The following is a 13,870-nucleotide window of genomic DNA, read 5'->3' as shown; positions in this document are numbered from 1 at the left end:
AGTTGGCCACACAGAGTCACATCGCCGTGCTAAGTAGGGGTCCTCTGCCTGCAATGGGCCCGGTTCAGGTCGATGAGGCACTCTCCTGTCTTCCGCATGCGGTCTCAGTGTTGAAGTGAAGAGCCTGGGCAAGGGCCAGGAATCGTCCATCTGAATGTTTAGCAAGGAATTGTCGCGATATCTTCACACAAGGCCATCATTGCATGAGGTGAGTTCGGGCAGCAGTTTTGTTGACCCCATGGCGCCGTCCCAGCATGAACAGTGACTGGGTACAGGCGCTTCACCTTGAATAGGGCCTTAATGCCCCGCGGGCACATTTCAAACACGCACGCCCCCCCCCCATTGGCCGACACGTTTTGTGCCACGCTTTTCCATTTTGGCGCGTTCCCCCCCACACACCTCTATGTTGGTCTTAGGGGGCATGGTGTCATTTCCTGCCCGTTTTTGTGTCCCCTCCCAGGGATAACAGTTCCTGGTTCGTTGGCGCTGTTTGCAGCGCCGGCCCCTCTAGCCCCCTCCAGGTGAGGGCCTCTGCTATAATGGCCTGCGTAGTCTTACCCACCATGTGATGTGCTGCAATAGCAAAAGCGAACCACTTCCTTTATTAAACTGTTGTGGAGCAAATAACGTTGGATGTTCCTCTGCAACTTTAATAGCGAGGGATCACACATGAGCACACAGGCACTCAGTCTGAGGACCGCACAACCGGTAGAAGGCATGCTTAAAAAACAGTAATTGGACACAAAAATTGACACACACTGATTTGTGACTTCAAAAATATATGTCAAAAGTAGCACATTGCAATAAATATTGCGTTCCATATGCAGTTTGACACTTTCCAAGGCGCTGGGATGCATCACACAGCCCTTAGCAGAATATCCTCTATAACATGTAACCTGTAAGAGTAAGTCATTTGATTTTAGTGACAGGTTCTCTTTTTTTGCCGGACAGCTACAGTTTAATTAGGTGCTGTGAATCTGACAGGTTCAGTACTCTCTTGACATAATGTTCAGGAAAGGTGTGTATCCGATCTTTCAGTCTGCTGGGGAGACGGGCCAAGCTTCTTTATATTTGCTACCTGCTTTTATAAATAAACTTTCATGAAAAAATAGGTTACCCACAAGTGTTTGGCTTTTTAAACAAATTCCATGGGAAGAGCTCCCCTTGACTCCTAAGTTGGCAGTTGGATTCACAGGTTTTGTTAACTCCATCACACTCATCATAAACCTTGACGACCCCCACTTTCAGGAGTCACCAGCCGCCACTGCTGTTTTTTTCCGTTTTCCTCTTTCCCATTCTTTTGTGTTTTCTCTCTCTTGCCCTGGGGTAAGGTTTGATGAGGAAAATATGTGTTGATCCCCAAAAATGAGTGCCCGTGGGCCCCACCTCCAACCATTTGCTCAAACTACAAGTGTTTGAGTACATTGGGTTGTACAATGAAAACCCAAGCCTGGGCAATGTGTGGCAGACACTTAGTCACCCCTATTCCTACCAGTCTGCTTAGAATCTTTCATAGATTCCCTTTTCTCAGTCATCCTCTGGATTGCACTTTTGTTGCCAGCAAACTTCTTTTGCAGCTCAAAGTCTTGACTTTGGACATCAAAGCTGAGTGATTTTAATTTTAGAGGTGATAAGTAAATTCTGTGCAGCAACCATGCTGTTTTTACATCATCTCTTATCTTCCAGCAGATAAAATGACTCCTCATTTCAACAGACACAGCCATCTTTGTGTTAGTCAAAGAGTGGCTTTAGAAACTTTCTTAATTCCTAAAGCCCTTTAATTGTTAATTTAACCATTTCAAGATGATGGGTGTTCGGTCTTCTTGACTGTCTCTTTCAGAATTTCTTCCTCTATTAATGCCATCACAAACTCCCTGGGTACATCACTTTAAAGCTTCTAGTTTATTGCTGAGAATGATCCTTCTCACTCCCTTCACCTGATTTAGTGCTGTTCCATTGGACTCGTTTGAGGAACAAAGAAGCACAAGTCACTTACAATCAGCATTATAGGAAAGGTAGAATACGTACGTCTGTGGCCATGAGTTCCTCGCCATCATCCAGGTTGTCGACAGTGGTCACGCCTTGTGAGCAGAAGTGATAGTCATAGGGGTTGGTAGACAATAGCAGCATGTCTGAAACACAAGAGTGGGATTAGAGACACTTAGTGGATGTGGTGGGTATCTTTGACATACCCCTGAAGGTAAGCACAAGAAAAGGTTGTGGGTCTTCAAAAGATGGCTAACTTTGAGCATGCATAGTGGCTTCTGGGCAGCAGAGTACATTGAGCAGGAAATATACAATAGCTAATAGGATGCCCTGTAAAGGTATTCAAAAAGCACATGTGACAAATAAAGTAAAACAGGAGATCCAGTAGAACCGGTTTTAAGGGAAATGCCCGTCCTTAGCAACTGACAAAGTATACCAAGAATTATCATTCCCGCTCATAAATCGACACCCTAAAAGTTCATTATCAAATATTTTTGGAATATATTGGAAAAACGAATGCGGTGGTAGTTTGTACGCTGCTCTTTTTAAAATCAAGATTCCGAATTACCAATACCTACACTTCACTAGAAGATAGGGCACAGTGGAAAAAGCAGAAGAGGCTACCACAATGTTCAGTCGTTGGGAAAGAAGACCAGAGACAAACTGTTCTTGGGAAATCAGGACATTTCTGAACAATATCGTGGTTCTAGCAACTTTAAGGACTTGGGCGGAACCTGAATGATATCAGTTCAAACATGTGACTGATCTCGCACTAGGGCTATAGGCTTAGCACCAAGCACATACCTTTGGACTCTTGTGCAAAAGTGCACATCATGTCTGTCATAGGTTTTGTATTGGAAGTGGAAACTTCGAAAAACAAAATATTATGCTCAGACATAGGTTTAAAAACGTTAACAACTTTGTGTGCTGTACAGTACAGCATACATTGTAAGTTAGAATTTTTGGAGCTAAGAAAAGTTATCTCCAACTTTGTGTGTGCTTCCAGGACATGTAGATTGTGACTACAAAGTCTGATCTCTGTATATTAGCAGATAGGACTTTGTGTCAAAACCCATGGGTGGTTGCATGTGAAGGCATATGTACCACCCATTGAGACACCCCCTTGATGCAATGTAATGTACGCTAGTGCAAAGCGCTAATTTGTTTTACTTTAGGGCTACTTTCCAGCACCAAACTTGTACATTCCAAATTTACAATTTGCACTAGTTTGCATTACTTTTGGTGACTTTGCACTGGTGCAAATTGTTGATATATCTGGCCCCAAATATACAACAGTGTGCAAATTCCAGTAACACAAGAGCTGCCCATGAAAAGGCCACAGGCGACCGCCCTGCAGAAAGTAAGTTGGTGTGCTTTGTGAGGCTGTAGATGAGTCACTCATGAGTGAAGTATCACCCAACTTCTTTGCCTTCCTCTGTCTCTGCCACCACAGCAAGAGTGTGACGTCTTCCTTAAGTAGAGCCCTCTGCCAAAAGTGCAGGGAATCTTTAGCAAAGGAAACAATGGGAAATTCATCGCATGTTGCAGAGTGCAATTCTTAGGTTCTGCATGTTCTTTTCCTGATCATTCTACCGTAGGGTGACCATATGGATCCATATCACTGGGATGCCATTTGTATTCCCTTGGGCTTTCGTTTTTATGAAACTATTGCAGTCTCGTACTCTAATCCAACTGGTTCAATCAAAGAGAATGAAGTTGTTAGCTTCCGGAGTGCAAACTTTTGTGAACTAAGGACCAGATGCATAAAGAAACCGTTTTGTGAGTTCCTAATTGTGAATCCGTGCGATTCGCAATTAGGAAATCGCAAAACGGCATGCAATAAAGTGTGTTGAAATCGTTTTATGATTTCTAGGGGATCGCAAATGACCTACCATATGAATATTAATGAGGTAGGCTGCAATATGCGATCCCCTAGGAATCGCAAAAATCACAGCGCTGGTGGCCTGCTGGGGTCAGCAGACCACCATGTCTGTGATTGCTTTTAAATAAAGCAATAGCTTTTTTAAATGCAGCCCGTTTTCCTTAAAGGAAAATGGAATGCGTTTCTAAAACAAAAATGAAAGGGAGCACTGCCCATTCCCATTAGCGAATGGGTTACCATCTACTTAAATTAGGTGGTAAAATGCAAATGTTTTGCGACCGCATTTCGGTCACAATACATTCCTGCATACCGATGCAATTCGGTATTAGGAAGGGACACCCTAAACACGCCCCTTCCCTATAGTGAATCGCAAACCCATTTTGTGATTCGGTAACAGGTAACCGAATCGCAAAATATGTTTTTCTGCATCTGAAAAGCATTTTTTGCGTTAGCCGTTTGCGAAGACAAAAATGCTTGATGCATGTGCCCCTAAAACTCTACAGCTAGAACGTGGTGTCCAGGGCTTTAAGTGGGCCGGGTCCTGCCAGTGCTCAGCAGGTGCCGAGACGGGTCCCTATCTGACTCTCCATTTTTACCCTTAGGGCGGAAAAAATAAACCTTAACTCTGCAATAGTACAACCCCTCACTGCCTTTGATGTAAATTTAAAGAAACTCGTTTTTCAGTTTTATAGAGCGCAAACTTGGAGCGCTTTACATGAGCACCTGTTACATTACACTATGGCATATTAATGTTTTGAATCACAGGATGTCAGGCTCGAACATTCTTTCTCAGCTCAAAGGTCGGCTGCTCTAGCCTTTCACCACAACCTCGCTCACAAGAGCGGGTAGCATTTTCAATGTTATATACAACGAAGTGCTAGTTGTTGCTTATTTATCTTATGCAACTTACAACCACTGACAAAGCCAATAGTCCTGGCTTGTCGTAGGTGTAATGTTACTTGTTGTGTTATATATATGGATGAATGGACAGAAGCAGCAAAATACCTGTCCGGCGGCACACTATGCTAAGCACAGCGTTTTAGCTTAGGTGTTTTAAGCCACGCCCTTAATTACAGTAGCTACGCCCCTGAGAGAGAACCCCCCCAGTTTTTTCATCCCACTTAAGCCCTGGTGGTGTCCCAGTGACATGGAACCATTTGGTCACCCTAAAACACCTGTTAATGTATATCGTTCCTCAGGTGGTGCACACCATGCATTTAAGGTGCAGGCGTCCATTCCAGGAAGCATCACTTCCTGCCCGTAGCACAGCACAGATCACAGCATTCCTGCTACCTGTAATCAAACATTCATATTGTTTCCTTACCCTGCAGCTCTGGTTTCTTCCCAGACAGGATCTGGTAGTAGACATGATAGCTTCTTTCACCAGGTTGCTGGAAAATTACCCTGGATTTTTCCAGCAGGTCTAAATTGACAGGAAATTTTATTGTCAGTTTACATGTTTAAATAGGAATTCTGGACAACATCGTCCATTGGTGTGTGTGTATATATATATACATATATATATATGTTGTAGAGAATAGTCATATCAAATGAAATTCACTCACAGATATCAATATCGGCAGATGCGAGTTTCCCAGTTGGTCCAAAATGAATTCGGATGAATTTTCCCTGGAAAATAATTTAAAAGACATTAAGACCGGTCTGCATTACATTTGACACTCCAATGTCCTAAGAGGCCCACTACCAATGGCGTGTGAGCAGGTTCCAGGGAAGGTGCTACCACACATCAGGGGATTGGAGCACCTACTCCCATATCTGTTTTAGCCAGGAGATACAGCAGGTCGAGGACAAATTAGCTTCCGTAGACCAATTCTCTGTTTTTTAAGCCGGGGTAAATCTTGACTACAGTGGTCTCTTCTCCCTCTGCAGGCCACATGTCTGAATCCCAAGCCATGCTGCCTCAACTTCACATCCTTCATTCTTCTTGTACGGGTAAAGATGGCGGCACTCAAGACATGTCAAATGAGGCACGTGTATCTGCTTACAAGCATTGGTTAAGCCGACCATTCTCACATCAAGGTATTTACTTCGTCGCCATCGCCCAATAATAAATCAGGCCCTCAGTCTTAAAGTTTCATTCCTATGTGTACAATACAATTCATATTACCTCTGCTCACAGAACCCCTTGTGGATCACATATTTGATACCTATTTTCTAAATTCATAAAAATGTAAAGTTTATCTCAATTTTGTGTTATCTTTCACACTCTCACTATTACATAATTTTAGCATCTTTAAAACGTTTGCCAAGTCTGTTGGGTAACAGAAAGTTACATAATCTTTGTAGAGCACCCAGACTTGCTGAGTTATGTGCATCATATATAAAGCAGCTAATATTATTATTATTATTATTATTATTATTAGAGTGTTTTAGCTGACAGTATACAGGTTTTAGCAAGACGAACCTCTCCCAGGACTCCTTTTTCTCGCTGAGTAAATATATGTGGCATGACAGAACCCTCCTTCCCTCATGGCATCAGAGACAGCATTGTTTTTTGGACCTTGAAATAAACATGTGTGCCACAGTATCTATGTGTCAAAGTCTCCAAACAGGTAGTCTTGGAGACTTGACACAACCAGCAGTATGTTATCTCCTTTGGAGTGACGTAGTGGAAAGTATCATCATAGGGTCTTGCACTTGAGTCTCCCATTCTCTGTTTCGGCCCTATTGTGACCCTATGGGTCTTTGGCCTTCTTCAGGACCATGTGGATGGGATCCTTGAAAAGAAATGGTCAACAAACACAAATGTGACAGTAGAACTGTTTTGACTTAGTTAATAGTTCAAAAAGATGCTGTATTTAAAATATCTTACGCGGTTAAGGCACCTTCTGCAGAGATCTTTGTGTGCCAAGCAATTTTCTGGGAATATAACAACGTTAAGGTAAGTCTGGTAAGTAATGTACTTCCTAGAGAGATCTGTGTTTTATCTAGTAACAGTTTTGATTCAGAAAGTAGCTAAGAGGGTCACCTTGAGGTAGGTATTTAGCTACTCTTTTTTAAGAAAGCCTCCGAAAACGTGGCTATTTCATAATTTGTAATGTGCCCTCTTGATGAGTTTAGCCTAGCGCCAGAACACCCCTATTTTGGTGCAAAGAACATCATGTAATATGAAGAGCACAGATTTGTGTTTTATGTAGATAAGTAAGTGGTTTACTGCCTTTATCACAGAGAACCTTTAGCCATTTGCAGTTCATAGGTTGCAATATTCTAAGATTGGACAGTGAGCTATGAACCGGCATGTAGGCGCTGCATGCAAACTGCAAGACATGGGTTATTTAAAAAAAAAATCTTATTCTGTTGTTATTTTAAGGTTGCTGGAAATGTTCCTTCAGGTAGCCATAAAGTCTTATTAGTAAAGACAATTCCAACCACTGTGTTACCTTTTAAATCCTGACTTTGTGTTTCTCACTACTATTTACTGTTAACTGCCTACCAGTATGGAGATATGCAACTCCTACACCTTGTAACCCTCTTTGCCTTATGTAACATTCTCTGTACATTTACACACTTGTATGATTTATTTTCTCTGTATAATGTGTGTACATGTATGACACAAAGTTCTCTGACACTCTACGTTGGGATGAGTAGCACTATGAAACAAATAAATAAAAAGCAAAATTAACAAGTGCTATTTAAAGTTTTATTTGTGTAATTAGCCATACAGACAGATACATCTGACATTCGTTCAGTGCATGCATATCTCTTACATACAGGAGTTGATCAAAGTCAAAAAGCTGTCTCCAAATCATAGTTTTTCTTAACTATTTATGAAGTGATTAAAGTTGATGTGCCTTCATTTCCATTCATTGCATTTGCATTTAGGTGTAAGGCTTCAGTGAACTCCCAGCCAGGATGATGCAGGAAGAACAGAAGAAGGGCTGATGACCATTTAAATCAGGTCTTTTTTTAGCCCAGCTGAAAGAGAAAATAAGGAAACCCCTCTTCACCTGCATGTTGCTGCTCTGAATGGAAAGTAGACAATGTGGGGGCGCTGTTGAATGAGTCCTGGTGGCAGCAAATTACATCAGGACAACTTCAGAATATGCCATTGCGTCCATCCAGGATGCCGGATTTGGCTCCTTAATAACTGCCGGATATTGGATCTGGCTGGACCCCCCTCATTTCCTGCACTACATTAGGCATTAACAGGAGTCTGATGGGGCACACGTAATCACAAATTCACTCAATACATCACTAGCACCCACTAGTAGATTTACACTCTGAGTATGGTACTTACAAATCGTGAGGAGTTGTCATTCCTCAGGGTTTTTGCATTGCCAAAGGACTCCATTGCAGGATTAGCCTCTATAATTTGGTCTTCGAGGGTACCCTAGACAGTAAGAAGTAAAAAGGCAGAAATAATAAGACTTCAGAGTAGCAGGAGTAAAAGTGTGACAATTCACTGAGGGTTGGGGAAGGGGAGGGGGCAGGATATACAATTCATTTGCAAACTGCTACCCCACTGCTCATCAGGTTTCCTGTTCAGTGTGAGTATGTAAAAGAGATGATGCCCATTACAGGTCCTAGAAAGTGCCTGCTGTTTCTAGTTTCCCTAGGCAGAGCCTGGCCTCACTTTTGGACCTTCTTTGGATCATCACTCCTCACTGCCCACTTGTGTGAAAACCAACCTTCTCTTCTGGTCTGCCATATCTGAGTTGGACCACATACCTGACAAATTAGCACCACAAGGCAGCACATAGGGCCAATTCACTTAACCATTGTGTGGTCTCAAGACCAGTGATTCGCAAACTCACAGGCTTTGTGCATTCAAATCTGCAAGTCACAATGCACCAAAGGTGCTTAGTGAATCAGGAATGTCTTTCCAATCTCATACAGAATACTTTGCAATTTTTTTGCGAATTGTAAGGTACGAGAGACCTGAAAGAGGAGTCCTCCTGCTGCTTTGGAGTTGCAAATCAATTGCTTTAGAATTCCACTGCCAAGGGGTTGACCTGTCCAAGCAGGTGGCATTGATTCACAAACTGGAAGGTGCCAGTGATGGACAGCTTCCAGTGTATAAATCACACCGTGTGCAGCAGGGGACCAGGGGACTGTTTAAGGGAAAGGGGCTGATATAAAATAATGCAACCTATGGGCAGGATACACGGTTGAGCCCTCAACTAGTATAGCCTTGCTAGGTCTCCCCATCGCGCCCCAGTTTGGGAAAAGGTGTGCACAAATCATTTATATGACCACAATGGTGGCTTGGTCCAACACTATGCAATATTGAAAATCATCAGCTAACCCTACACTTAGGGAGTGGCTTAGCAAAATGAGGAATGTTAGCAGAAGAGAATACTGGTACTATGCCCAAGTTAAGAAAACAAAAAGCTATAGGGAGATGAGAAGAGTCCTCACAGTGGAAGGAACTCTATTGGAGGGAAAAGTTAATTGTGCACTTCGCCAGCCTCAGGCACAGGCACTCTCTGATCTCCTTCTGATATAGAGGAAAACAAGCAGATTTACTGCACTGTCACTTTGAGCCAGTTATTGGTTTAGCATACACATCTCTCTTTATAATTATGATTGTATATTAAATAATAATCAGCATGTGAATGCCTGAAGATTCAAGGTATTGACGATTAAAAGATACAGTTCAGAATTGATTATGCACCCAAAAAAGTATTTGCTTTCTTAAGAAAGTTAATTTTGTGCTCGGGAAACATAGGGCTTAAAGTCATTTGGAATATCTGTATGCATTCGCGCTTTAAGGCTAATGCGGCTGGGTTTTTGAATACCCAGTTTATCTGCTATTTTTTCTGCATTATATAATGTTTTGAATTTTAAAATCTGTATGAAGTTTTGAAACAAAAGCTGCTTCTGCTGTATACCAAGCACCCCAAAAAGAATGCTCTGGGCCGAACCTGTTATGATTGATCACACGCATGGGAGTGTTGGATGAGAAAGTAACAGAAAGCAGTCCACACCATTGACTTTTGATCACCTACGAAAAAGGTATCCTGCCACAGAATCTGCACAAAGCATTGATGCTTTGTGCAATGACATGGGATGGGGTTCTCAGTTCGGCTTCAGGTAGTTTTGTGCGCTCAATTCACATCCAAAACACCAGCACAGTTCATTGGTAATGAGAACACTCATTGATAGTCTCATCTATAGTCCCCTGACTGGAACTGTCGGATATTTCTCTTTCTAGCCTCCCTGCGTGAGCGGCCTGGCACAAAATGGCCGACAAGATAGAAAGAGCTCCCCTTGATTGTTCCTGCTATATTACTAGTAGGTGACCTAGGTCTTTGGGATTTTTTTTTAATGGGGCCACAATTTTCCAAAACATATTACTGAAACAGCCAAACGTTTTATAGATAGTTCTGCAGAAGAACTCACGAAAGGGCAGAGTTACTAATTTTTAACGGAACGCAATGCAGCAACCAAATGTGCTGCACTATGTTGCACAAAGAGGAAAACACATCGCAGATCCATATAATAATAATATTAATAATCCACATTTGTAAAGCGCGAACAATCACCCGTAAGGGTCTCTAGGCGCTGGGGGCCATCGGGAAGATTAAGCAAGCTATTGCCCAGAGTCACATGGTGCTGGGCTAACCTGCCGCCGGGGATCGAATCGTCATCCCCAGATTCCGGAGTCAGTCGCCCTGACCGCAGCGCCACACCTCTTCCCCCATATCTATTTAGAATTGACCTGCTGCTGTCGACCTCCCCAGGGACATATTAAAGACTTTAGGGGCCCTGGGCCAAACATATTTTGGGGGCCCCTGGCCAGAACAGGGGCCCCCAAATGTATGATCCAATTTCAGCTCTTTCATGCCCTCTGTGGCTGGTCAGTGACAGTGAACAGGCTCACTCACCCAAATTCTAAATGCGTTTTGATTTAATATTCAGGTATAGTTATGTGTGTTTTCAATATTGTAGCACTGCAACAGTTGACTAATATTACTGCAAATAATCCCTGTGACACTCTCCCATTTCTCATATGTAAGGTCCTGTTTTGATCTAAAATAAACTTTTTTTATGGCTGTTGCATGAAACATAAACACAACATTTCTCTTCAAAATGTATGTACTGGACTCTCACACATCAACCAATTATTAAAGGTCATTAGGGCAAGACTGTCTGCAGAACAGAGCTGGCTCTATCATGGGCGGCCTGAAAGGCTTGAGCTCTGGGCCAGAGGCCAGTTTGCCCATGCCTTAAAACGTCTCTGGACTTCCCTGAACTCTTAAAGGCTTCCTTGTATGATGCTTTACTTCGGACAGGAGATGGTGTGCTGTCTAGCAACAATTTGAACTGGAATCATACCTTTTTAGTAAATATTCCTATGTCTGGACAAACAAAAGCATCGCACACATTGGATGTGTGCTGTAAACTTCAGCACAATGTTTTTTTAGAAATAAAAACATTTCTCTTTGTTAGGCCCTTCTTCAAGGAGTCTTAGGTTTTTGATGTAAAACCCAGTCTGGCTATCATGGGCATTGTGCCAAAAGCTGTGTGTGTTTACACTGTAACCCCTCAGTAATGCCTCCTTGACAAAAAGTGACGCAAATCAGTACAGATCACTTTTTGAACTTCAATTGCAGTGGAAAGTAACTACCAATGTGGTGCTTTTCACTGCATTGCGTGACTTTGCGTAACTTTGCAACAGCGCAAAGAGTTGGTAAATCTGGGCAGAATATTTCCCAGTCTGATATAGTAGAACCCATGGAGATATTTCTCTGCAGGAAAGCCCTCTCCCCTGGCATTTCTCCTGTCCCCCATGTGGTCTGCCCAGATTGCCCTGTAGACCAAATGACAACTCGTTCTGAGAGGGGAAAAGTCATAGGTTACAATATACTCTTTTGGCAGCTTTCACAAGCAGTGTCAATTGAACACTGAAATTGCAGAAACATTTCTGGAAGCAAGTTGCTTTATCTGTCTTGCTTCCACTCTTGCATCCTTTTAGCCAGGGCTTGGGATGTTCCACTCTCTTTCACAGCATGCACCTGGTAAAGGGACTTCCTCGAGTTCACGTGTACTACTCACCCCAGTTCTTGTAGCTGGAGCCTGTTGAAATAGGAAAAACATAGAAATGTGCTTAGTGGGAAATCATTCATCTTGGTTAAAAGACAGTTACACACACCACTCTCCACCTTCACCACCAAAGAGACAGCAGTCCAACTGCTGCACAGTTAAGAAGGCACTCAGCAAAATGTCATCTGGGCCGAGGTATCAAAGGGAAATAAAATCACCCAAAATATATTAAAGACATTAGACAGGTCCGGAAGAAAGACACGGGAAAGGCCCCAACTGTTAATTCATGAACACGGCAAGGAAAAAAATGACAAGAACAAACATCTTTTCCAAACAGCTTTGGGGACACTCCCAACTTCAGAGGAAGATTTAAGTTCTGCTCAGCGGCCAGCTTTTGTCGTTGGTTGGAGATTCACCGGAGAATCTTCGCCTTGCGCCAGATCTCTTTGTTCCGCAGGGTGCTTTCTGACGATAGTCTCTCTTTGTTAGCAGTTGTCTCCTTGAGACTTTTAAATGACATTTTATTCAGTTTAAGGTAGCTCCACTCACTAAAAAGTACAAGCCTTGGTCTATTTGGGTTATGCTACTCTCAATTTAAAGGTGCAAGGAGACTGATTCAGATTATGCCCCCCCCCCCCCCCCTAGGAAATTATCCCCTCGATTTAGAAAAACAGAGCCATGGAATGAACGGCCATATTAGAGGCTTAGCATGTTCCGTATACAATAAAAGGGCTCTAAAATGTGGCACTTCCAAACAACCTGGCATTGCCTGCTGCCAGAAGGCTTGTCGTGTGGCGTTCTCTGTCCCATACAAATAAAACACTAACTACTTTAGTTCCTAATCTCTCTAATCTCTTATAATCTTGAAAATTTGATTCTGAAGACCTCCAACTCTGTTTTTAAGTCGACTCCACAAATGATGAACGTCTGGCTCATAGGACTATCACACAATTTCTCTCACACTATTGCAAAAGGCAGCTAGGATTGGATCGGCCACAAACCGGTTATCTCTAACAAGTGACTGACTAGCCCTAGCGTCCTTTTCAGAGGCACTCGCCATCTGGGAGGTGCACAGACTTTGTTTAGGGACAATTTGTAATCACTTACAAAAGCCTCCACGGGAAACTGTTGACATATGACTGAATATGACGTTTACTGAATCCTCCTGGCGTGGAGGAAACGTGGAATCTCAGGGGAGAGCTCCAGGTGTGTCCACAAATGCATTGTGTGCAAAGTGCTAACCAGATGTTTTGGACAAGCTGTACATCAACACCAGTGAATATTTTTAATATATCCGAATAAAGATCATTTGACTTGACTTTTGACCAGTGAATATATGTCCCAGTGCCTCTCTGCTGTCTCCCTGCATGTACACCACTGGACTCAAAGCACTGCTGAAGTAGACCAATCCGTCTCCACCTTCGAGTAACCAAGTGTGTGGTCCAAGAGATCTGTCCCAGGGCTAAGAAAGAGCAGGTGCACCCCCAAAGATACGACCTCACCTGGCCTTGCAGACATACCTCTGAAGCTGAAAGTATCAACCAAAGAGGGTAGAGGTAGAAAAGGCTGCCAGGAAACCGGGAGATTTCCCAATGAGTTCATGGCTCCAAAAGGCCTAGGAGGCTGGGGAGGAGCCAGTCACATCTAAACCTCATTTATGACTGACTCAGCCCCAGCCCTACCTGCCATTCAGAGGTCCTGGCTTACCAGGAATTCAATGGTTTTCCCAACAGGTAAATCCACCTCTAATCAATAAAGAAAGCACTTTCATTTGCAAAAAAAACATCACGGAAAAACAACAACAAAATAAGCGAAGGTTGTAAAATTCAAACAGAAAACATCCACAATGATGAAGAAGTAAAGGGTAGAGCACAAAAGTGATGCAAAGGAAAATGAGAAATTAAAAACATTACGTGTGTGATGTAATATAGGGAATATGGCTCTAAAGGGATGAAGAATAGGATTCAAGACAGAACACTTTGGGGCATATTTAAA

General features: G+C 42.8%; 1 protein-coding gene across 2 annotated transcripts in view; it reads right to left on the bottom strand.

The window, feature by feature from the left end:
- Nucleotides 1-13,870, bottom strand: part of MYH7B (myosin heavy chain 7B) — a 127,355-nt gene that overhangs the window by 71,552 nt on the left and 41,933 nt on the right. For both annotated transcript variants that reach the window (XM_085619011.1, XM_085619012.1), the window contains 5 exons: nt 11,888-11,908; nt 8,127-8,219; nt 5,434-5,497; nt 5,193-5,291; nt 2,029-2,132 (listed from right to left, as the gene is read on the bottom strand). In XM_085619011.1, coding sequence (XP_085475137.1) covers nt 2,029-2,132; nt 5,193-5,291; nt 5,434-5,497; nt 8,127-8,219; nt 11,888-11,908 — 381 coding nt within the window. The remainder of the gene's footprint in view (nt 1-2,028; nt 2,133-5,192; nt 5,292-5,433; nt 5,498-8,126; nt 8,220-11,887; nt 11,909-13,870) is intronic.

Source organism: Triturus cristatus, chromosome 7, assembly GCF_964204655.1.
Source record: "Triturus cristatus chromosome 7, aTriCri1.1, whole genome shotgun sequence".
NCBI lineage: Eukaryota > Metazoa > Chordata > Amphibia > Caudata > Salamandridae > Triturus > Triturus cristatus.
Note: the sequence above shows the minus strand (reverse complement) of the source record. Positions and strands in the feature narration are given on the sequence as shown.